This window comes from Penicillium subrubescens (genome assembly GCF_028828155.1).
Source record: "Penicillium subrubescens strain IBT 31985 chromosome Unknown utg000003l_segment0_segment0, whole genome shotgun sequence".
NCBI classification, from domain to species: Eukaryota; Fungi; Ascomycota; class Eurotiomycetes; order Eurotiales; family Aspergillaceae; genus Penicillium; species Penicillium subrubescens.
The window spans coordinates 1,583,556-1,606,854 of record NW_026643153.1 but is presented as its reverse complement, the minus strand read 5'-3'; the positions used below and the strand labels follow the sequence as shown (position 1 = coordinate 1,606,854).

Genomic DNA, 23,299 nt, shown 5'->3' with positions numbered 1-23,299 from the left:
GGTGGTTGGGCTGGCTTAGGGGTTTTTTGGAGGTTGAAGGACACTTGTAAACTAATAGAATGGGGGATGGCGTTGAATGCATTGTCTGTACTTTGCTCATGTGTACTTTTATCTATCATCATGGCAGATATGACCTGGAAACATCGATGTCATGGTTGACGCTCATCCAACCGTGTAAACTTGCTAAACAGGTCTAGTAGAATCATCCAACTACTGATTTAATACTCCGTACTTTCGTACCAAACAGAACATCGACTCCCTTCCGCTTAATCACTGTAATCCAGTCATCGGTCTAGTAACAAGATCAACACTCGTAAGGAAGAAGAAGTGTTCAAACCACCCCCTGTCTTAATCCATGCATCATAAACAGAACGACCATTATGTAGAAGAAACCAAGAACATCACGTCTGATGTCATCTCATCCAACCTCATCAATAAATTCAATGCAACCGCCTCAACGCCTCAATCATCCCTTTAACCTCCGCAACATCCCTCGATCCCACCTCAGCAATAATCTCCTCCTGCAACGCAGCCTCGCAATCGAGGAACTGTTCAAGTAACTCGCCATCCACGAAGCGATAAGGAGCATCTGCGGAGCGGGTGAGCGTGCGGAAGGCGCGGAATTTGTCGAAGGGTAGATCGCCGAGAGAATCGATCTTACTGGCGATTACGCTTTGGAGGGTGATGAGGAAGTCGTGGTGGTCTGGGTTTATGAGGGCGAAGAGGTAGATGGAGCCTTCGACCTGTAGTAGGTAACAATGTAAATTAGTATATGAATGATGTATGTCGTTGGGAGAAAGGTGTACGAACCGTTGCGAGGAAAGCTCTCGGTGTTACCGTCAAACTGGCGAGTTGTTGGATGTTAATAGGACGAATCCGATTGACCATTTCACCTAGTCGGATTTCACTCGTAGGGACGAGACGGTGCTTGTCTTGTTCGGTGACGCCGCCCTGGTTACGAGACAGCACGATGAGGTTACCCTCGGCCTCGCTAACGAGGAGCATATCCTTCTCGATGGAGGCGACAGCCGTGCTCCAAACAGTCTGGTAGTGCCGACCTATTTCTACCAGTTTGTCGTTGGCGCCGTTCTGGCCCGGGCTCCATTGAACGATGCAGACGCTCTTCATCAGGTCGGCAATCACGATTAAATCATCGACGACTGTTAGATCGACGGGTGCCGTTGACGTGCGGTAAGTAGCAGTCTTTTCGAGTTTCAAGGAGCTGAAGTTGTTGTTGATCACCTTGTAGACAACAACCTGGAGAAAAGGAGAGTTAGTGAGATAAATCTTCATGTATACTTTGGGGGTGGACAGGACAGCTTCATCACTTACAGTCTTGACCAATGCTGCAACAATACGATTACCCATTATAGCCAACGCCCGGCAAGCACCTCTAACGCCCAACTCGGCGACCTTGGTCAATTTACGGCCGTGATCAACTTCAAATACCAGGATCCGCCCGCGGATTGCCCCTTCTTTTTCCTCATTCAGGTACGCCGTACCGACAACCCACCTGTCCTTCTTGAGCTCTTTTCCATTCTCATCCTGGCCAGCTGTGAACTCGGCACGGATGACACTCTCAACGAGTTCATCTGGATTCAGTTTGACAGCATCCAAACGACGGAAAAGAATCTCGTCAGCGAGCACGAAATGACTCGTCACGACCTCCGTAGAGCCCTCCAGTTTGCGGTCGATAGTGCCCAGACCAAACGCCTTTTCGGATGGTGAGTAGGCGACACGGCGCACAGTCGATCCCATTGGTAATGTGTGGATTTGTGTCGTGCGCTCTTTATCCACGAGCGCGATTTTGAGTTCCCGGACTGTGGCCACGGCGATGGATCCTGGGAAGGCCTCTGGGTTCAAATGGCAAATTCGAGATGCATCGGAGTTGACGGCAGAGTATATAATCCGCCCTTCGGAGCCGTAGATGAGACTCGGGTTCTCACAGGTGGCGAAGACGTTGTACAAGCCGTCGCCTCGGGGGAGACTTTTAAAGGTCGGTTGTTCTGATCCCAGGATCAACTTCATCATGTCGGTCAGGGCATATGTTTGCGGGTCCAGTGCGAAGGTGATCACACTGCCATCGGCCATCGAGATGAAAAGGGTAGGCGAGCTATCAGCTAGAACATTTGCAACCAGGACGGATCGAGGAAATGCTTCCCCTGTCAGGCCTAGTGACTGGCTTTGAAGCTCGGATAGATCCTTGATGTCTAAGATGGACACCTTGGCGGATTGAGGGAATCCAGCAATACAAACTCCTGCAGGCTTGGACGGGACTGTCACGCCAGAGATTTGCTGTTCTGTACCCATATCCTTCTCCGTGATGAGCTGGGCATCATTCTGGATATTAAAAGTCGCCAGGATCTGGCCACCGATCACAAGCACCAGGTGGTCGTCATTGGCCGAGGCTGCAGTAATCGCCTTCTGGGTCGGAGGTGTCCATTCAAAAGTCACCATGCCGCTCTCGAGATCAGCAATCACAGCTCTCTTCTCTGTAACCTGCAGAATCCTACTCCCTGGTAGATTGGCGGCTAGCAGCGTACTTTCTGCCAAAGAGAGCCCAAGGAAGTCCTCGAGCTCTTCGACTTCTCCCTCAGGACTGAAGCGGAATACTCGTGTTTCATCAACGAATGTGACCAGTAGTGTATCGAGGAACTCTCCCGAAGTTTGAGCCTGTAGGCCCCATAGATCAGTAATGTGATCCATTTCACCAAGGACACCCAGTTCCTCCATGCCGACACCACTCCGGACGCTTCGCAAAGATCCATCATCAAAAGCACCCGATCCAGTAACAATTCGAGCTTGCCCTGTTGAGAATTCATGTGTCTGAACTTCACTCGTCCGATTGCCCAGATCCATCAAGGTAAAGTCCAAAATAGGTGCAATGTTGGACAAAGTCTGAATCACCTCGAAAGAGCCATCACTGATGCGAAGTACCTGAGAATCACCCTGTTGCGAGCCGACAAATAAGATTCCCCCACCAAGATACACCAGGTTATTAGCCCGAGATGTGCTTCCAAGGTAATCCAATTTCCAGTCCTCGACGTTGCCTTGATTGTTCAGCACGAACATCAGGAAGAATAACCGACCGTAGTCATCCGAGAGTAACCAACGTTGGCTATCGACTTTCTCCCAGGCCACAAAGACGGTTGATTCCTCGAGTTCTCGCGAAATCATATCATTCGCATTATCGTCGATGTATTTGATAGATCGTTCTCCCAGGACGATCAGACCACCTGCACCAGTAGAAAAGATGTAAGCACGCCATTCAGGACGAAAGGGTCAATAGACACAGAAAGCGAAAACATACCCAATGGAGCCGGAATGGGAATCAAATGCGAAGAACCCGAGTCTAGCTCATGTGCAAAAACACCCCCATCCAACTTTTTCTCCTGGACCTCTTTAAACGTCGCGTCTGCCGGTCCACTCGACGTCGCCCGACTATACTCCAGCTCGCGAATCCGTAATCGCATCGTCTTCTGATTATCCTCATACAAAAGCGCCAACCAGGGCTGATTAGACCCAGAATGCAGAAACGCCGATGACCGCACAAACAACTCATCGATCCGCGAGGATGTCGGCTCACCGAGCTCGCCAACCTGCGGCGGATCAGCCTGATGTGCGGCATGTGAGACCCGACCCTTCCGTTTTGTTGGCTCAACGATGGGAATCACCACGATCACACCCTCGTAGATCTCCAGTGTCATGAAGCGCCCACTTGGATCGACCAGACACCGCGCTTCGGTCTGTGATTCGCGGGCTGAGGGTTCTGTGATATCGACGTAGCTGCGAGCTGTCCGGGCTTTGCGTTTCTCGGGATCCCACGCAAGTGTGAAATAGTTGTATTGGTCTGTGCCGACGAAGAGGTGGTCGGTCGGCGAGTTGGCTGGTGCTGGGAGTCGGGCGAGCATGGTGACCTGGGCGTATACCGCGCGGGTCTGGGCCAGGATCAGGCCATCGGGGGTGAGGGTGTAGAATTCGAGACGGTTGGCTTTTCTAGAAATGCGAAAGCTGGATATTAGCTTCTGTTGACTTTCTATCGCAGCGCTTGAGCATCCAAGGCCAATGGGCTCAGATAACGAGATTCCCAAAGGATCTTTGCATTCATTCATTCCACTCACGCTACTACCAAGCAGTCCTCCTCAGCATTCATGAAATTCAGCTTCACAGCATGCCTAATGCCGCTCGCCCGGTGAATCGGCACCACGTAGGCCATGGTGGGTGTTCCGCAGAGCTGTGGTATGCGAGCAATTCGTGCGGGTCGGAAGCTTGTCGCAGGACCACTGCGGGGATGACGAGCACCGATGGATTGAGGAGAGCTAGTATCGAATCCGGTCGGGCGAGGGAATGATGAGCTAGGCTTCGATTCGGTGATGGCGCATCTCCTTATGATCTTGGAAATTTTCCAGGATTACGTGCTGTAGCGAGGGGAGGAAGGCCGCAGGTTTGCCGGGGCGGGTGCCAATGACGACGTTTTAAGTCCGCGCTTACAGCCGAAAACAGGCGCGAGTCCAGTGACAATCCAGTACTCCGTACAAAGCAGGAGTGTGGAGATTTCTGTAATTTGTAGATCAAAGATAAGATTGGGGTTTCATCAAAGGTTTGCCGTCTTTTTTCATCAACAGAACTTTATCTGATCTCTGCCACTTGAAGAGAAAGACGTAGCTCCGTGTAGTACAGTGAGGTTTCATAAGGTTGAAACCCCGACAATTTTTCCAACCCATCCTTGCAGTACCGAGTTGAACGGTATGTTTGATATCAAGAAAGATGGTTAGAAAGACATTTAGAAAGATCGTTCGAATAAGAATTAAGTTGAAGCATATCTGGTTGGTCTTTTTCTCTGGTTTCTAGACCCAGACTTTTGTACTGCTACTGTAGCTCCTTCAGTACAACCAGACAGAGCATTAGTCGCTGTTGCGTCAACTCGATTCAATTTACCTCGATTAAGAGAGTTTCGTAGGTGGAAATACAAGCGTCTTTTAAAGGGCATTTGAATCAATTAAAATTCTTTTGTGGTAAATTCCAATCAAGTCTAACGAAGAAATCATCCATTCTCACCCACAAGAACAAGGGCGCTCCCATTTCCATTTCCAAACAGAAACGAAACGCTGAAGAGTCTCCATGGAGAAGAATCAATCCATGAATCGAGGCAGAAAGACGAAAGCAGAAAAAAGAAAGGGAGAAAATTTCAAACGAAGAAGAAAAAGAACCGATTGGCATACATAAGCCCGCCAAGAACTGAAAATGTACCTATTCGGCGGACACAGAGGAGCCGAGAATATATGTATATGCTGGGGTCATCTAGACATCAAGGGGAGGGGGAGAAGGTAGGTTGGGAGATATGACTACACTGCGAGAAGGAAGAGGGCAGACCGTAAAAAAAGAAGCAGTATCATCAATCATGACCACACATCCTCCTGGTAGCTGCCGCTACTCCGCATGTGCTTGACCATCTCTTCGCCCTTCTCGGCAGGCATACCGCGCTGCTGGGCGATGATGTGGCCCAGCACCAGGTTGACCTCACGGGCCATGTTGGCGGCATCACCGCAAACGTAGAAGTTGGCCTTTTGCTTGAGGAGCTCGCTGACCAGCTCGGCGTTCTCCTTCAGACGGTGCTGAACGTAGACCTTCTGGGAGCCCTCGCGAGAGAAGGCAGTGATGATCTTCAGAGAATCACCCATCTGCTCTTGGTAGGTCTGGAAGAAATGCGGTCAGTATTTTGAGTTGTTCCGACGAGAAATGAGAGAATGAGAGAATGGATGTGGCTTACCTTGAACTCATCCTGGTAAATGAAATCCTCATCACGCTTGCGACATCCGAAGAACAGCACGGTAGTGCCAACCTTCTCGCCCTTGGCGGCCAGAGCAGCACGTTCCTGAATGAAACCGCGGAAAGGAGCGACACCAGTACCGGGACCAACCATGATGATGGGCTTGGTGGGGTCGGAGGGGAGCTTGAAGTTGGAGTGGCGAACGTGGACTGGGACGTGGATGCCGTCGTACTTGTTGCGAGGACCAGTGATTTCGTAAGTCAGACCATGAGCATCGGGGGAAGCATCATTGTTCTGCTTCTGCTTGAGAGCCAGGAGGTAGTTGGTAGTGACACCCTTGACCATGTGCGAGGCACCAGGCAGGCGAACGGACTCGACAACAGCGGTGATGCTGATCTTGTCCTTCTGGACCGCAGACGAGGAAGAGATGGAGTAGTAACGAGGCTGGAGCTTGTTGAGACCTTCGATGAGCAGGGAGAATGGAACGGCATTGAACGGCTTGGTGGTAATGCTTTGCAGGGCCTGGGCGATGTTGAAGCACTGGTTGGTGATCTTCTCGTGGAAGTAGTCCTTGTCGTTACCGAGACGAACGATCTCAGCCTTGGTCTCCTCATCGGGAGCAAAGGCAGCGAGGGTTGAGACGAATTGGCGGGAGACGGGGGCGCAGACTTCCATGTAGTAGCGAACAGCAGCATCGTAGGTAGTAGGAGTCGGGATGGGAACCTTGGCAGTGACATCGATACCCTTGACGTTGATGACAGAGTGACGCTTCTTCTCTAGACCAAAGACCTGGAGGAAACGATCAACCTCGGCGCCGGCGTTGGTGGGCCAGATAGCAATGTGGTCACCAGTCTGGTAGCTCAGGTTGCTACCAGCGATGCTGATCTCCATGTGCAGGCAGTTACGGTCCTTAACAGTGAACAATTCCTGGGATTCGACAATCGGGGCAATGTACGGGCTGTGAGCAGAGTAAGGACCCTTGGGCTGGCCGTCGCGGTGAGCGGAAGTAGGCTCTCCCAGGTAGACCGACTCATCCTCGGGCGACTTCTCGTCGTCCTCGGAAACACAGAAGACCGGCTCGTAGACAGATTCGCGCTCCTGAAGACCCATAGCCTCAGTCAGGGCAACCCACATGGGCTCCTTCCAGGCAAGGAAGTCCTCTTCCATAGTACCAGCACCGTCGTCACCCTCACCAGCGGTTCCAATGCGCTGCGCACCCAACTTGGTGAAGGCGGCATCAACCTGGCGAACCATGGCGTTGTAGTGCTCATAAGTGTTATTTCCGAGACCGAAAGCGACATACTTGAGGGACGAAAGAGGCGAGTCCTCGGCAGCGGCGCCGCTCTCAAAGGCGACGTCGTCACCGGTGAAGAACTGGTAGAACTCGACCGCGTTATCGGTCGGCTCACCCTCACCGTAGGTTGCCAACACGAAGAAGGCGACCTTGTCCTCGGGGAACTTATCCAGGTTCTCATAGTCATAATCCTCGATATCCGCGACCATGGTCTTCAGACCAAAGCGCTGGGAGCCTTCCTTAGCCAAGCGCGAGGCGTAATCCTCTGCGGTACCAGTCTGGGAGCCATAGAAAATCACACAGTTCTTGCCGGTCTCCTCCATCTTCTCAATGATATCGCGCGTCTTGCCGCTCTTGGCGGCGCCATTCAGCGCAGTGGCGGAGGAGGCATAGGGGTCTTTCGGCACGGCCCAGTAGGTTCCCTTAGTGAAGTAGGCCACGCTACCCACCAAGAGAGCCGCTAGGACGACCAGATCGAGGGTGTCGAGTTGCGCCATAATGGCTGGGAATCAAAGGAAAGAGAAAACGAGATCTTCAATCGATCCGTTTCTGCAACGACAGAGGGGAGGAGAGATGGAGAGTCGGCGAGTTAGTTTGGCGGGCGGCGCCAGTGAGTGGGGAGGAGCGGAGAATTGGCGGCGGACGAGATAAAAAGTCGGAGGAGGCGAAAAAGGGGAGGAAACTCGAGGCAAAGGAAAACACAAGTCGGCCGGAATTCTAAAATGACCGCAAAATCTCCAAGAGTAAAACCACCCCTATTCGACGAGGGAAAGGGAAGAGGTGGAAGAGAGGACGCAGGATGAGAGAGAAGGCCAAAGTGGTCTGACCACGGGGAGGCCGGTCGGCGCGAAGTGGATCTTTCACCTGCCGAACGAGGAACGAGGACCCCCTCCGGTACGATCGGTGTGAATGTGTGCTTGATAGTCGTGCAGTCCTGCAGTAGAAGATCGTCGATAACGTTGGAAGAGTCTTTAGCTAGGTAATTTAAGGACGAGTTAGATAAGCCAGATTGAGAGATTGCAGAGGAATTCGGAAAGAGGGGGAGGTTGTACAGATGTGTCGATACGGAGTAAATAATCGGAGAGAGAGGAATGAGGTTATTCAAGAGAACAACCAAAAGAGGAAGAAGATCGCAGAGTTTCAGTCGAAGAATTCCAGACCAGGGATATTGGCGAAATGATATATAGAAGACCTTCTACTACGTATATTCCGTTCTCCGCCTCTTATCTTTATAGTCTTGTTGCCCTCGGCTGGAACCAGCGTGGGAATGGCGGCGTGGGGCAGAATTGCTGCACCGGAACGTAAACTCGGCCAGCTGCCTGAACGAGAAGGCCCTTCCTCATCGTCACTCCTCACCAGCCTCAATGTACAGAAGATTCACTGTATGGTTCCCCCACCACTAACACCCCGACTGCGAATCATACACGTTGCCTCCCTCATCCCCAGACCCAGGATCAACCCCCATTCCCTCGGGTAAGGCCCTATTCGGCACGCCCGTCCGGGAGATCGAGTATAGTCGCTTGGGCCGACCAAACACGCCGCCACCCCCAGAAACAGTTGACACAGTCAGGGCGGGTTTGTCGGAGAGTTGGCATCCACTTTACTGGGACACCGCAATGACAATGACCGTGTTGAGCCACATCCCGCTGAGATCAGCAGAGAGTCTGCTGAGTCCGTTGCTGATGTCTGAGTAGTCCCGCGGGCTAACTAACTAACTACAGTAAGTGCTTGGTACTGCATGTGCCTGCATCTGCCATTCCTTTGCTCGGAGTCCCGCTGTGTCTTTTTCTTCCGCGCTCCCCCGAAATCCTCCCGTCCCAGTCAGAGACTCTCAGTTGCTGTTTAACTCAACCGAAGTTGGTCCACACTGACAAGTGCGGATGGATTCCGCACAGGTGCGGCCGTCCGTTCCTTGCTGGGTCTTGCCTCTCAACTCTCATCTGATCCTGGTTCTACTGGTTTTACTGACCGGGTTACTCGGCCATCTCCGCATCGGGCAGAACCCAGCGAGCCTACAAAAGGGGGCCGACGCCCCTCGCAAAGATCGAGACATTTCCCCATACTGTACCTCAGATTGTGGGGTCAATGACATTCGTCCTGGTCGGACTGAAGGATCCGATGGTTCCGCGGGATTCACTTGACCGGCCTGTGGCAGCGGCAGTGGCTCTTGTTGACTGCCAGGCGGAGCTTCCCCACATACTGCCCTGACTGACTGAACAGAGAAGCTATTGATTGCAGGGAAATGGCATATAAATGGGCTCAGTTCCCTTTATTCTTTGTTAAGAGTCTATGCGACTTGAAGTCTATTTGACAGTGACAGCCCCACGCACTCGGCAGTCCAGGGACTGGAGTACTGTACATCGAATGCTGAGAATTCCGTACTTGGCGCGGATCAATGTGGGGATTGACTCTTTCAAATGGTTCCTTTCTTAATCAACTATCTACGCTACATAATACTTGATCAATTATGACCTATGAAGACCAGGGGCCGTCTAGAATCGGTTTATGTAAAGCGTGATGGAAAGATTCTACACCTAGAGGTATTTGACTGTGCTTCATTGACAGTGTTGACTGCCTGATCTGAAGATTAGATCAATATTTGGGTCGGCCGCGGGAAATCCGTTGATCCAGATGGTCCTTTGCCTGGGCAAACACAACGAAATTGTCAACACAGAACAATTGTGGTGCCCTGGCAATTCAATGATCATACTGCCTTTCAACCTCTTTACTACTTCCTAGTTCATTCATAATCCTCAACTCCTCTTCCCCCCACAGACAACCATCAAACGTCTCTACACCGCTTCTTTCCAACTTGACCCTTCTAGCCAGGGACACTCCATACCTCACTTCTCCATTTAGTCTCCAGCAATCATGGCAGACATGGTGCAACTACCTTCTGGCTGTCAAGTCTGTGGCCAGAAGGAGGGTCTTCTTCAATGCTCTGGCTGTAAGGTGGTGTCATACTGTGGCCGTGATCACCAAGTCGCAGATCGCCCATTGCACAAATCTGCATGCAGCGCCATCAGAAAAGCGCGCGTCAAGATGGAGCACGAGGAGCAAATCTTGCGGACTCACCCGGGAGACTTCACGATGGAGGCAGATCCCTTTACCAACAGCGTCGGGCACTTCTGGAGCATTTACGACACTCGCGACTATATGCGTTCGCGATTTGCACTAGTCGATCACATGGGCGAGATCCAGAATGTCCAATCTGTTCAGGCACAGCTGGACCATTTTATGGATATGTTGCGCCTGTGCCGTGGTGACAATATGGGTGTGCGACATCTCGTGCCTGGACTCATGCTCCGTCTGCACAAGGATCAGGAATGCTACGACTTTATCAAATGGTGGGCCGTCGTCAATAAAAATTCGCAGTACGACTGGGGAGACACCGATTTGCCATACCTAGACATCAAAAACGCCGATGTTTTTGAGCCTGTGGAGCAGATCTGTAGTAGTGATTTCCCTGATCTCAGCCACTTGGTCTGCCTGGCCCTCTTGAAAATCAAGCTCCTTTTTGAACTCCTGAGATTGCAGGAGTCGACTTCGAGTCTGGGACCAACTGTGCCTCGCGAACTCCTCGATCTCATCCAGTCATCGATCCCTCAGAGCACCGTCATTCGTGCATCTCACGAGATCATTACCGGTGATAGCGATACCCGCCGAGCCCTGATTGAAAAGTTGAAGAAGCAGATTGATGTTGTATTCGACGCAGTCCAGAAGGCTAATAAGCATTTCTGGCCCGGTCTTATCGATCCTGATGATTATTTGAAAGGGATGCCTGCCGCGTACTCGAGGGGTAGCGTGGAGGAAGTGAAATTGGTCTTGCGTTGGAACTACGAGGCCTGGGAGGAGACGCCTGGGGCTATTGGCTGGATCGAGTCACAACTTGAAGATGATCTTTAACGTGGTATCGCTGCACTGTTGGTGTGGGGACAACCTAGCCCCGCTGATGATGGTTTTGACACCGCGAGAGGGGTGTTTTCGATTATCTGGAAAGAAATATTCTCGTTGCAGCGCTATGATATCTCTGAAGAACTCTAAGATACTGTTCTTCCATTTTTCCATTCCATTATGTAGCTTCTAGAGGCCCTCCACCATTCGCCTACCGAGCGTAAGAGCACGTGCTCCGATTGTACAGTGGAAGTTCAAAAGTCCGAGTCTAGAACCCAGAGAAACAGACATGCTTCAATCTCTCTCATTTGAAGTATCTTTCTTAAAAAAAATGCTTTCGGATTAGATTTCTTAATGGCACAGATACCATATCTGTAGTCTATCGCTCAACTCGTGACCGCTAGTAAGATGGTTTCGAAAACTTGTCGGAGTTTCAAACTTAACCCCACTGTACATCCGCTTCAACAATATATCGCGACAGCCTAGCCGCACTTTATCTATTCCTAAGGAATCATTGAACCAGCAAGTAAACGACCAATGTATTTTATATGACTAGGTAGACTTGTAAAATCGTACCATCCACAATCTTAGTATCGGCCATTCCGCTTTCCATCTATATGAAGCGACCAATCTCTACTAGTCTCTTCTGGGGTAATCAATCACGATGGAGTAGTATGTAACAGCCCCAGGCAGAAGACCCTCTTGTCTGAGACAGATCTTCAGATAAATGACTCCACGGGTTCTCCTTGAATTGAATGTTTCAGCCACTTCTCATTTAACCCCGCCATGCAAAGCGAAGCTCCGTTCTTCTCTTAGCTCGCACCTGCGAGCCGCATCGGCATTTGCCACCATGATGCTCCGAGGTAACTGGATAGGTAGCTAGCCTGTATAGTGAGCTGATCATAAGCGTACCTTGCATGTTCTAAGTATAGGTATGCTGACCTATACCTATATATCAGTCTATCGTACAGATAAATGTCAAGCTGATCTCGGAGGGTATACTAACCTGTCGGATTCCATCATGAATGTATGTCCATCGTATGGAGGGAACACCAAACGCCCAACCCGAGATGCTTTGAGCGGCCCACCATTGAAAACAACGGAAGTACGACTCCGGAGCCGACCTGAAAAAAAAAAATAATATACTTTGCGACATACCCTCGTTTATAGATTATATTGGACCTTGTATATAGTCAGTTCGTACATTTAGCAACCAATAAACCACCATAGATAACAACCACTTGCGCCCGTGCCAGAAGAAAAAAGTTGGACGGGTACCCGTGCACACCCAAATGTTTATCCAAAGAAAGCTCGTCATCCGCGGAGCATTAGAACGCCTCACCTCCTCTCTGTCCACCCCCAACCACATCACCCCCCTTGGGCAGCTAGAGAGCATGGATTGATTCGCTATGTCCTGCTTATTGCCTCCTGCTCACTCTCTTCTCCACACGGCAGCCTGCATGAGATTTACCCGGCAATGAGTCCTTGACTCGTCGATACGCCAGTAGGTCGCTTTCCTCTCCCCAAAGGAACCCCCAAAGCACCAAGGCCGCCCGATCTTATTTTCTTCTTCTTTGTGTCCATTACCCACCACGTCCTCGACCATATTGCACAGTGCTCTACTTCCAGACCAGAAGACCTTGCTAACCGCGCCTTCCGACCTAGTGGCATCTCATCCGGCCAAAGCTGCTGGCCCCGGCCAGCAAACACCGCTGCCCCTCATCCCTGACGACCTTAAATCAGCGTCGCATCATAATCTCACATCCCCCTCGGAGTGGCGAGGCACACGAACCACCCAGTCAACTCCAATGCACAGTCGTGAGCCCTCCGCGGTTCGTGGACGACCCGCCGACCCTTCCACCCTAGCCCCAACCCTCCAAGCCCGCCGCGGCCACTCCGGTTCCAAAAGCCCCGACGTTTCAGCTGGTCACCCTGCAGGATACGACGTGGGATTGGAAAGACGACCGTCAAACTCGTACGGCCACCACCGCCAGACCTCCATCGTCCATGGCATGCAACATTCGCGCAATCCGAGCATGGCCGGTTCGACTGCTTCTGCTAGCCCGCTAAGCCCGGAGTTGATTGCGTCTCTCGGTCGCGGGGGTTTTGATGAGCCCGGTCTACCTAATAAGCTTGATCAGTTGGATTCTCATCATCAGAGTCCCGGGATGGCGGCTGGCCATGGCGTGCCGGGAACACTGAGCACCATCCAGGACCATGATGCTGACGACACGATAAATGGGAGTTCGGCAAGCGTGGTCCACAAACGGATGGGCTCGGGGGGAACGATAGGGGGACGGAATCGTTCTCATAGTCGCTCACACTCGAAACATCATTCGGAATCGAAAACAGTGGGGGAGTATGCGCTGCATCATCTATTCAACTCGGTAGGCACCAACACACCGCGGGGATGGATGGAAGATCAAGAAGCACGGGAAATAACTGACATCATGTCTCCTTAATAGTTCGTTGGCAAGGCAGAGAGTAAGATCAATCAGGCTATCTTAAAGTTGGGGGAATCAGATGCCCCCGTAGAGGAAGTATGCGGACCAGGCGCGGATCCCAACTTCGATCAGTTGATCTCAGCTTTGGGACATATCGCAAGACAGAAGCCAAAGCCATTGATCGATACCATTATGCTGTGGCGGAAGAGTAAAGGCGATGCAGCTATCACCGCGAGACAAATGACGAATGAGCTGGTATGTTTCGAGCTCAACTCTCCGTTGAAAGAACAGAATGAGGTGGCTAACCTGGGACGATGCGGTCAATTTAGCCCAAACCAATGGTGACGGAAAATGGAGTGCTCATGCGTCGAAACACCGAACCTACACAAGTGCCTGGCGACCCTGCCTCAGCAGATCGTCCTCAACCGCCAACACCTTTCCTTAGCCGGCATGACGACGTCGCGCTGGTTGAGCGCCGTGCAACGGTCTCTGTTTATCTGGTCTGCAGAGTTTTGATCGAAATCTTCAACCAGAGCAGTCTCGCCTCAATCACCCTGGATATGGCAGATCGCCTAGAAGACATCGTATTCGGCCAGATCAAGACCGTCGATCCCGACCAAATTTCTGCATCCCCACTTCGTATGGCTAACTGGAGGATCTATGGCCAGCTGCTTGGAATTATGAGCGAATTGAATTTCACGAGTGTCGCCAACCGTTTCCTAACGGAGCTTGACAAGTATCAGAAGGATGAAGTGGCCCGCGGTCCTTCACGCGATGGTGATGCGAGAGCCGAGCTGCTGGTCCTAGGAATGAGGAACTTGCGTCTACCAACGTCTGCTGAAGGCTGGTCCAAGTCTTGCGATTTCATGCGATCTGTGGCACGCTTGTTTGTCAATGCACACGGGCAGAAAATCAAGCAAGCATACTGCTACGTAATTGAGAAGCTTCTGCTTCCAGTGGCAGCCAACCCGATTGCTGATCTATCGTTGCCCCGGTGGAAGGAGTTCTTGGACCTTGTTCAACCGCGTCTGGCACAATTGCTCACTAAACCTCGGCATTGGGCTGCCGCCTTCTCCTTGAATGTGTTGCTGCTGTGTATCTCCAATAAAGAGACATTCGCTTCCCAATGGCTGTCGATGATCTCGAGTTTGCCCGCACGTCTTAAGGATCGTCCCACGCGCGCCCCAGCGTTGCACGCCATCTGCCGTCTTGTATGGACCTACTTCTTCCGTTATTCAGACTCCCCTACGACGACTCTTCGTAAGGTGGAGGAGGTGGCCAAGATTGCCTTGCCTACCGGCAAAAGGACATATCTTAGCGCAGAGCCGGCCTTTGTAGACCCCCTCATTCAATTGATCCGAATGATTGGATTCAAGCACCCCGACGTTTGTTTCCGGAGCATCATCTTCCCCCTGATCAACTCGGACCTGTTTCTCTCTGGCCGGGAACTGAAGATTGAACAGATGGAGCCGGAGAAGATGGTTATTGGTATTCGTTCATTCCTGGCTACCATGTCTGATCTTGAGACGAGTGATCAGCTGTGCCCTCCCTTCCCCACGGGCTCACTTCCGAACCCTTTCATGGATAGTTCCACACCTGCCTACTTCCATCGCTCCCAGCTGCTCACCGAGCCTAAGTTTGGAGCAGCTGCTCAAAAGCCCGAACCTTCCTCCCCATGCCCAGTCAATATTTCGAGACTGAGCGATAACGTCAGAGAGTACTACCTTCGCTTCTGCGAGGTTCTTGGCAAGATCACAATCCTTTGCGATAATACCTTTGGCGGACAAGCAGTTTTGGATGAAAAGTTTGGCGGCACCACCCCTAAAACTCCCATCACCGAAGCATTCGGCTTTGGCCGACGTGATGACCACTTGAGCACATTGGATCAAAAGCAAGGGTTCTACGATCTGCTTCACGTAGCAGTGCAAGCCCTGCCTCGCTGCCTCTCCGATCATATCCCCTTTAATTCTCTCATCAACCTCCTCTGCACTGGAACTGCTCATGTTCAGTCCAACATTGCCACCTCTTCCGCTGATTCGCTGAAGGCGATCGCCAGACAGTCACATGCTCAGCATGTGACTATTGGCTTCGCTCGATTTATTTTCAACTTCGATGCGCGGTACTCGACCATGTCTGATGAGGGCATGCTCGGACCTGGTCATATCGAGTCTACACTGAGACTGTATGTGGAGTTGCTTCGCATTTGGATCGGCGAGATCAAGCAGAAGACCAAGGAAGCTGCCTCGGATCAGCTGGAGAAGTCTGTCTCTGGTAGTCGGGCTCTGCACCTTGATCTTTCGAGTGTTCTCGCACATGTTGAGGAAATTGAGTCCCATGGGCTGTTCTTCCTATGCTCGCAGTCTCGACGAGTTCGCGCCTTTGCTATCAATGTCCTACGATTGATCACTGAATTTGACAGCGCTTTGGGCAAGGAGAACACACGAATTATCAGAATTCTCGAGGCTGATTCCCAGCAGATTCTTGATTTGAATGATGAGCAGCTCACCGTTGCCGAGCGAAGTCGGATTCAAAAGGGCAAAAGGCGGAGTGCCTCCCAGAACACCCTCATCGAGCTCTGCAGCAGTGAGGTCTCTTACGATTCCACTCTGTGGGCCAAGGTTTTCCCAAACATCATTCGGGTTAGCTTCGAGACTTGTCCCTTTGCCGTGACTTTGGGACGAGAGATTGTCTGCGCGCGCCTTGTTCGGATGCACAAGATGATCACTTCACTTGCGGAACGAACGAGGCATCCGCAGTACTCTCCCGTAGATGTTTACCAGAACCGTCCTCTGGGGCGGAGCAACATGACTGCGGAGATTCTGGTCGAGCAGTGGAAGTTGTACCTCGTCATGGCCTGTACAACTGTTACTAGCGTCGGTGCCCAGTCCCAGAGCCAGCTGGCAAATGCTCAGCATGCGCGGAAAGCCTCTAAAGGAGCACAATCTTCTGATAAGATTAGCTCTGCTAGAAGTTTGTTTGCATTTGTCATTCCTCTTCTATCTGCCGAGCGGGACTCCATTCGCAATGCCATCGTCGTCGCCCTGGGTGCTATTCATAAGAACCTGTACCGCACTCTCCTGGAGTCCCTGCAGTACGCAGTCACTACCTGCAACGAAGAGGCGAAGATCCGTATCGGCGCGCATCATCGCACGCCTAGTAGTCCTCAACGGAATCGCAACACGGACCGATTGCGTACCGAAGTCACCCACGTCTACAAACTAACATCACACTTCTTGCGTGAGCCAGAAGTCTACAACGACGACTGGATCGTCAACAACATCATTACCTACGCCAAGGACCTCCGTATTTTCCTGAGCGATGCCGAGGTTCAAAACGACTGGGAATTCCAGCGTCTGCGTTTCCACTATTGCGGCTTGATGGAGGAGCTCTTTGAAGGGGTCAATCGTACGAAAGACCCGTCTCGATGGATGCCCTTTGAGTCCAGAAAATCCGCGTTCTCCTTGATGGAGGATTGGTGTGGATACTCGCCCAATCAAGCTCAAATCACTGAAAGGGAAGAGCATATGCGCAAGTTTGCGGCGGCCCAGCCGCATGAAGGCGGCGAGATGAGAAATGCTGCTGCCGCGATGGAAATCGAGAAGAAGAATCTTCGTGCTGCGGCGTTGAGTGCCATGGCCTCTCTATGTGTATGTGCTTGATACCGTATTGCTATTACGTTTGCTTCTACTAACTTGACTCTATAGGCTGGACCAATCAGTATTACGACGGAGAGTGGATCTGTTCTCCAGTTCGATGTGGGTCGCATGCTGTCGTGGATTGATATCATTTTCAATACCGTCAGCGACAAGTGGCACTCGATTGGACGCCGTGCGCTGAAGAACCTGATCATTCACAACAAGGAGCACTCATACCTGATGGAGCGGTCCATTGAGATGTGTTATGTGGCCGAGCGCCCCAAGGCTCTTGAGAGTTATTTCGAAGTATCGACCGAGGTACTCATCGAGCATCCAGACTACCCAATGCAGTTCTGGAGGATCCTGGGTGCCGTGCTGGTTACCCTTGGCAGTCAGAAGCGCGAGATTCGGATGAAGTCTGCCAAGCTCCTCCGGCGCCTTGAGGAGCGGCAGCAGAAGAGCTCTCGTCTTCAGGACTTTGACATTAGCATTTCGGACAAGACCACGGCCGTGTACAAGTTGGCACAGTTCGAGACTTCGAAACGTCTTGCCATCCTGCATTCTGATCTGGCGTTTACTCTGTTCTCCGAGTTCTCGCTGCATTTCAGGAATCTGCGCTCCGATAGTCAGCGAAACATGGTTGCCGCTATTTTGCCTTGGGTGCAGGCTATGGAGTTACAGGTTGATCCGAATGGTGGCCCGACAGCGTCGTCGTATATGCTGCTTGCCAATCTCTTTGAGATAACCATCCGCTGTAGTACTACACTGCCAAACCAGGTCCAAGCCATGTGGCAAGCTTTGGCCACGGGCCCTCACGGCGGCAATGTCCAACTCGTCCTGGATTTCATCATCAGCCTTTGCTTGGAACGCAAGGAGCAGAATTTTGTAGAATATGCCAAGCAGGTTGTCGTCTTCCTCGCCGCGACTCCAGCAGGATCCAAGGTCATTGAGTTCTTCCTTCTGCTGGTCATTCCTAAGAACATGGTACAGGAGCGCAAAGACCTCACCCCACAGCCTCCAGATCTCAAAAGTTTGCCGTATGTCGCGGATCTGGCTACAGTGCTGCCTGTGGGCAACAAGCAGGCCGGTCTTTCGCTCGGACAAGTTGCTCTTATCTTCCTTGTTGACCTCATGGTTGCTCCCGTTACCCTTGCCTTAGAAGATGTGGTCAAGCTTCTCCACGTTGTGCTCATTCTCTGGGACCATTACACCGTCACTGTGCAGGAACAGGCTCGAGAGATGCTGGTTCATCTCATCCACGAGCTTGTTGCAGCCAAGTTGGCAGATGATGCCCCTGCTGAACATCGTCAAGCTGTTGAGGATTTCGTCGAGTCAATCCGTCAAAGTGACAGCGCTGTAGTCTGGGAATATGAGGAGAACCAGGGTAAGGATGAGGAGGCGGATGATCGCCGTGTGCCTACGGCCATGGCGACCGTGACGCGCGAGGTGGTCAAGTTTTTCAGTTTCGAGTACGAGGGTGTTGGTGATCTGTGGGCCAAGGAGGCGCTGTACTGGGCGACGTCTTGCCCCGTGCGGCATTTGGCATGCCGCTCGTTCCAGGTCTTCCGGTGCATCTCAACATCGTTGGATTCGAGAATGCTGGCGGATATGTTGGCTCGACTATCGAATACAATCGCTGACGAGGAAGAAGACTACCAAACCTTCTCAATGGAGATCCTCACTACCTTGAAGATTATCATCGGCTCTTTGGCCCCGTCAGATCTCCTGCATTATCCACAGTTGTTCTGGACGACCTGCGCCTGTCTTAATACAATCCACGAGAGCGAGTTTATCGAGAGTCTCGGCATGCTGGAGAAAATCCTTGATCGGATTGATCTTAGCGATCCCCTTGCGGTGACACAGCTCTTGGAAGGCCAGCCACCGAAGTGGGAGGGTGGATTTGATGGTCTTCAGGACCTGGTCTTCAAGGGACTCAAGTCATCCGAGTCCTTCAATCGAACATTGGACGTTCTGCATTGCCTGAGTGGACTTCCCAACAACGAGCTTATTGGAGATGGCACTAGACAGCTGTTCACCATTCTTGCGAACCTTCCCTTCTTCCTTCAAAGTTTCGATCAAGGGTTCACGGATCAAAAGCCCATCATGCATGCTAGCCTGCTTGCTCGAGTCGCTGAGAATGAGCGCTGTCCCCGACTTGCCGCGTCGTTATTTGGATTCGCCAACCAACAGTACAAGACTGAGGGTGTTTTCCTGGATCACATCATCACGGAGATCAAGTCGTACTACTTCCCGCAGCTTGACTTCCAGTGCTTGATTTTCCTCATGGGTCTTCTCACCAATACGACTGATTGGTTCCGGATTAAGACAATGAAGATTCTCTGTGTCTTGATTCCCGAGGTGGACATGCGCCGCAACGAGGTGACATGCCATGGTCCCGACCTCATATCCCCGTTGCTGCGCCTCCTCCAGACCAACCTCTGCCCCCAGGCCCTCGGAGTTCTGGACAATATCATAACCGTCTCCGGGAATCCAATGGAGCGGCACCATCTTCGCATGAGCATGGCATCGGCTGTTTCATCCCGTGCCATTCGCAAGGAGTACGAGCGTATCCAGAGTCTCTACGGTATTCCAGAGGAGACGGGATGGTCTGTGCCTATGCCTGCGACGCAGTCAAGCATGACCCGCAACAACGTCCACGCCGTCTTCTACACGTGCGCCGATGCGGATAACATGAACGTGGAGGATACTATGACGCCTGATGTTGAGTTCCGTGCGGACGAGTTCAAGGACACATTCTTCCCGATGAGAGCGGATACCATGAAGTCCATCGACACACAGACCGATGGGAATATGGGCGATATTGTTCAGAAGTTGGATAGCTTGGATGATTTCTTTGAAGAGACAGAGTCAAGCGTACAGTCTTTCAATCCAGTGGCCCCGCCAATGCTGCGTGGGTTTACGGGAAGCTATATCGATACCAACGCCCATCTGTATGATCAGCAAACCGCGCCAATCTTGCGAAAGTCCCTTGCAAGAACGGGCTCCACCTCATCCTTCCATAACGGCCTGGCCGAATCTCGCCCTGCCAATTTCCGCTTTGATGGCCCTGGCATGCACTCTCCCGTGAATCCACCACCGCACAGCTCGCAAACCATCCGTCCTGCCTCCCACACTCGCTCGGTGACGTCACCCGCAAACAACCTCTACGTCCACACCCAACATCCAATCCCGCATAGCACACCGCCAGTGACCTTGCACGAGTCAGCATTCCTTTCGGATGATGAGATCGAAGACGCATATTCAGACCTCGATGACCGCTCCCATGGTAAAAGAGGACTTCATCCCCCAATGCCACCCATGGTGCGCAGCGCTACAGATGGCTCCCACTCTCTTGAGTCTATGATCCGAAGCGGTATGCGCCGGCTCACTGGCGGTGCAGCGAACAATCGTGAGAAAGAGCGCTCACGTGATCATCTCCGAGCTCAGCACCGCGCTATGGTTCAGACCGCAAATTCACCTCGAGTGCCTAAAGTACCTGAGGAGTATCTCGCAGGCCCAACCAGCCATCCTACGTCGCCGAGGTCGTGATTCACCTTCACCAATCCTCCGACGTGCAACTTCCGATTCTAGTTTTGATTCTGTCTTTGCTGTATTCAGCCTGGGGCATTTCTGGGGCGTTTGGATCGAGACCTCATTCGTAACATACATACCCTTTTTTGTAACCTTTTTTTCTCTACCTTCTTGTTTCAATCTGCGAAGGGTCCACCAGGAAATACTACTGTTGTCATGTCGATGTTTTGTATACTACTTGTCGTACATGGTCGTTTGTTAGATGATCAGTTTCAAAGGAAAAATGATATTAGAATCAAGACATCAGATGGAAGATATCTAACGCCCACTCTTTCCCTTTGCTATGCATTTCGTAATCACAAGTCCCATGTGTACAGGACGATCTCACTTCTCACGTACATTGACATGTATCTAGGACAGGAACAGACGCGCGGCAGCAGGGAAACCAAACAGACTGACAGAGTTGGTGAGAGTACGAATGTCCCCTTCAATGTACTCTCGTTGAGCGTTTGCACTGGGCCAAGACTCCTGGAAAACATGAAGCTCGCCAACATTTTCATTCGGCATGCCGATGGGACCAGCAACGGACACGTACATCCGGTACCGGTAGCGCGGCTGCGCAGAAAAATCGATAATGTACCGCATGATGAAGCGGTAGTAGCCGTGATGCTGGGGGGAGAACGGGCCGACAAACTCAGTCACGAGGACACCCTTTACTCCGAAAACAGCCATCTAGATTAGATAATTAGTGAGGGTTATCAGCGGATCAGCGGATCAGATAAAGGGTGTCAACAGTGAACAGATGGTCCGTGCGTTACGTACCTGGTCCGTGCTGCCAGATGGGCTTGTCAAGAGATCGGCCGAGTCCCAGACGGGCTCGCAGGTCTCCCAGAGCACCCGGTTCGTGTCGTTGTTGGAGAGAGAAATGACGGCTGCTCTTCTCACATCTTCACGGATAATGACCTGCTGGACACGTTGGCCGGCCATGGTGATTATCGTGGTAGGTTTTGATAAATAGAGAGGATGATGATGATGAGGATGAGGATGAGGATGAGTATGAGGGTGTTTCTGCGATTGGTGTGGCGTATGTGGAGAGATGATGGTGTAGAGGGAGAGATGATAGTGTGGAGGAAGTTGACGAGGGAAGAAGGTAAGGGGCAAGACTCGTCGTCGTGGGAAGAGATCATTACAGAGTAGATTGACAAACGATTCAGTTCGAATCAAGGAAGGATTCACCGGTTGGGAGCAATCGAAGTCATGTCCACGTCAATTTCTGAGTGTACGCCCATTAGAAAGGTAGCCTTATAAACTGTGTAGCTATGGATTGCCTGTTCAAGAGATTTTCTATCTTCACTTTTAGAGACTGTGTCTATACCAAGCTAATTTGAACACACTTTGTTCAGGTTCACCGGAGGAAAGAAGCTGTAGAAGACCACGTTGCTCTAGGTCCTGGCAGAACTTCTTCTAATGGGGGGTTTTTTTCATCCACCGGATTGGAACTCTCGCCATCAGCTCGTTCAGCGGTTGCAACATCTCGGTGGGTATTTTGTAATGCAAATGTCCACCAGTTTCTGATAGCGTACCATAGTCCACGGATGAAGTAGCCCATAATCATGCGCCACGAAGAAATGGTGGTCATTTCCATGGGAATTCTCACGCTGTTGCTTGCTTGTAGCTCATTTTCGTCTGATCTGCTTTCTCCTGATTTGTCTGGGCCTTCATGCAAAAGCTTCTTTGTATGCGCGGCCAAATCTGCAACTTTGACGCATTGGTTATGCCAGTACTTGTCGATAATATCATTGATCAATGGATTGCCATCCAATTTCGGGAACTCCTTATCCCATAGTAGATCCACAACCTTATGACCATGGTCGTACGGATCCTCGGCCAGGCAGCGATCCCCATCAACCTCAAAGCCGTAGTTGATGAGATAGTATATTGAGCTGATAGCGAATTGCTATGTCCGCGGACCAAGGAAGCCAAAGGTTCCATCTTCGTCTTGATCTGCCTCGTTGCTGTTGAGTATCCTCCCATATGGAGCCTTGCACGCTTCAAAAGTTCTTCTAATTTTTGCCGTGCAAACAAATTCGGAGAGCTTCAGTCGATTTCGATCCAGTAGAATGTTTTCAGGACGTAGGTCGCCATGTGCGAGGCTGAGAGATTCCCAGAAAGTGACCGCTTGGGCGAGATCATTCATCCATTCCAGTCGTAGGGACAACGATTCCAACTTTTCCACCTTTGTGACGACCATTGTTTTTCTGGTTCCGAATATGGTTGTTTTGTATTCTGGAAGAAAGTGATTTATCTGGAAGGAGATTAGTTAAGATGCGCTGCTCACAGCGGTCTTTGTGACCAAAAGTTTTTGTAGCAAAATCACAGGGAGGGCATAGGGATGCAAGTGCCGCGGCCGCGGCCGCATTGATTATAATGCTCGTTTCTGCCTTGTCTTGCAGGCAACATGGAGGGACGGTACGCCAATGAGTGATCAGTTGGCTTTGGTGTTCACTCTGCTTTTTGAGGAATACTTAGACAGAAAGCTACACCATTTCGGTGTTGAGGAGAGCTAGGTATCTTCCAGTCATGTTACGTAGTTATGAATGGAAAGGCGGGCCGCGGGCTTGTCCAACGCTCAGCCGCGGCGCCTGGAAGCAGTCTTCCTGAGCCCCCAATCTTAGAGGTACTCCGATCCTGGGCATGCTTAGAAGCAATACAGATTGTGATAATACTCAGG

The 23,299-nt window shown here is 51.3% G+C and overlaps 6 protein-coding genes across 6 annotated transcripts; 2 read left to right on the top strand and 4 right to left on the bottom strand.

Moving 5' to 3' along the window:
* Positions 1–440: 440 nt before the first annotated feature.
* On the bottom strand, positions 441–4,216 carry N7473_004598 (DDB1/RSE1 family protein; the record flags this gene model as incomplete). The annotated part of the gene is made up of 5 exons (XM_057150538.1): positions 441–743; positions 811–1,257; positions 1,333–3,236; positions 3,311–3,996; positions 4,122–4,216. 5 exons carry the CDS (start codon positions 4,214–4,216, stop codon positions 441–443), a joined length of 3,435 nt encoding a protein of 1,144 aa, XP_057010648.1.
* Positions 4,217–5,399: 1,183 nt separating this feature from the next.
* On the bottom strand, positions 5,400–7,561 carry cprA (NADPH--hemoprotein reductase cprA; the record flags this gene model as incomplete). The annotated part of the gene is made up of 2 exons (XM_057150537.1): positions 5,400–5,696; positions 5,771–7,561. The coding sequence occupies 2 exons, from the start codon at positions 7,559–7,561 to the stop codon at positions 5,400–5,402; spliced, it is 2,088 nt and encodes a 695-aa protein (XP_057010647.1).
* Positions 7,562–9,935: 2,374 nt separating this feature from the next.
* N7473_004596 (zinc finger MYND domain-containing protein) lies at positions 9,936–10,970 on the top strand (the record flags this gene model as incomplete). Its single annotated transcript, XM_057150536.1, has 1 exon — positions 9,936–10,970. The coding sequence occupies one exon, from the start codon at positions 9,936–9,938 to the stop codon at positions 10,968–10,970; it is 1,035 nt and encodes a 344-aa protein (XP_057010646.1).
* Positions 10,971–12,766: 1,796 nt separating this feature from the next.
* N7473_004595 (putative cell morphogenesis protein (PAG1)) lies at positions 12,767–20,586 on the top strand (the record flags this gene model as incomplete). The annotated part of the gene is made up of 4 exons (XM_057150535.1): positions 12,767–13,345; positions 13,424–13,657; positions 13,732–17,049; positions 17,107–20,586. 4 exons carry the CDS (start codon positions 12,767–12,769, stop codon positions 20,584–20,586), a joined length of 7,611 nt encoding a protein of 2,536 aa, XP_057010645.1.
* Positions 20,587–20,979: 393 nt separating this feature from the next.
* Positions 20,980–21,555, bottom strand: N7473_004594 (uncharacterized protein; the record flags this gene model as incomplete). The annotated part of the gene is made up of 2 exons (XM_057150534.1): positions 20,980–21,300; positions 21,391–21,555. 2 exons carry the CDS (start codon positions 21,553–21,555, stop codon positions 20,980–20,982), a joined length of 486 nt encoding a protein of 161 aa, XP_057010644.1.
* A 418-nt stretch (positions 21,556–21,973) lies between these two features.
* N7473_004593 (uncharacterized protein) lies at positions 21,974–22,819 on the bottom strand (the record flags this gene model as incomplete). Its single annotated transcript, XM_057150533.1, has 2 exons — positions 21,974–22,525; positions 22,652–22,819. The coding sequence occupies 2 exons, from the start codon at positions 22,817–22,819 to the stop codon at positions 21,974–21,976; spliced, it is 720 nt and encodes a 239-aa protein (XP_057010643.1).
* Positions 22,820–23,299: the final 480 nt, after the last annotated feature.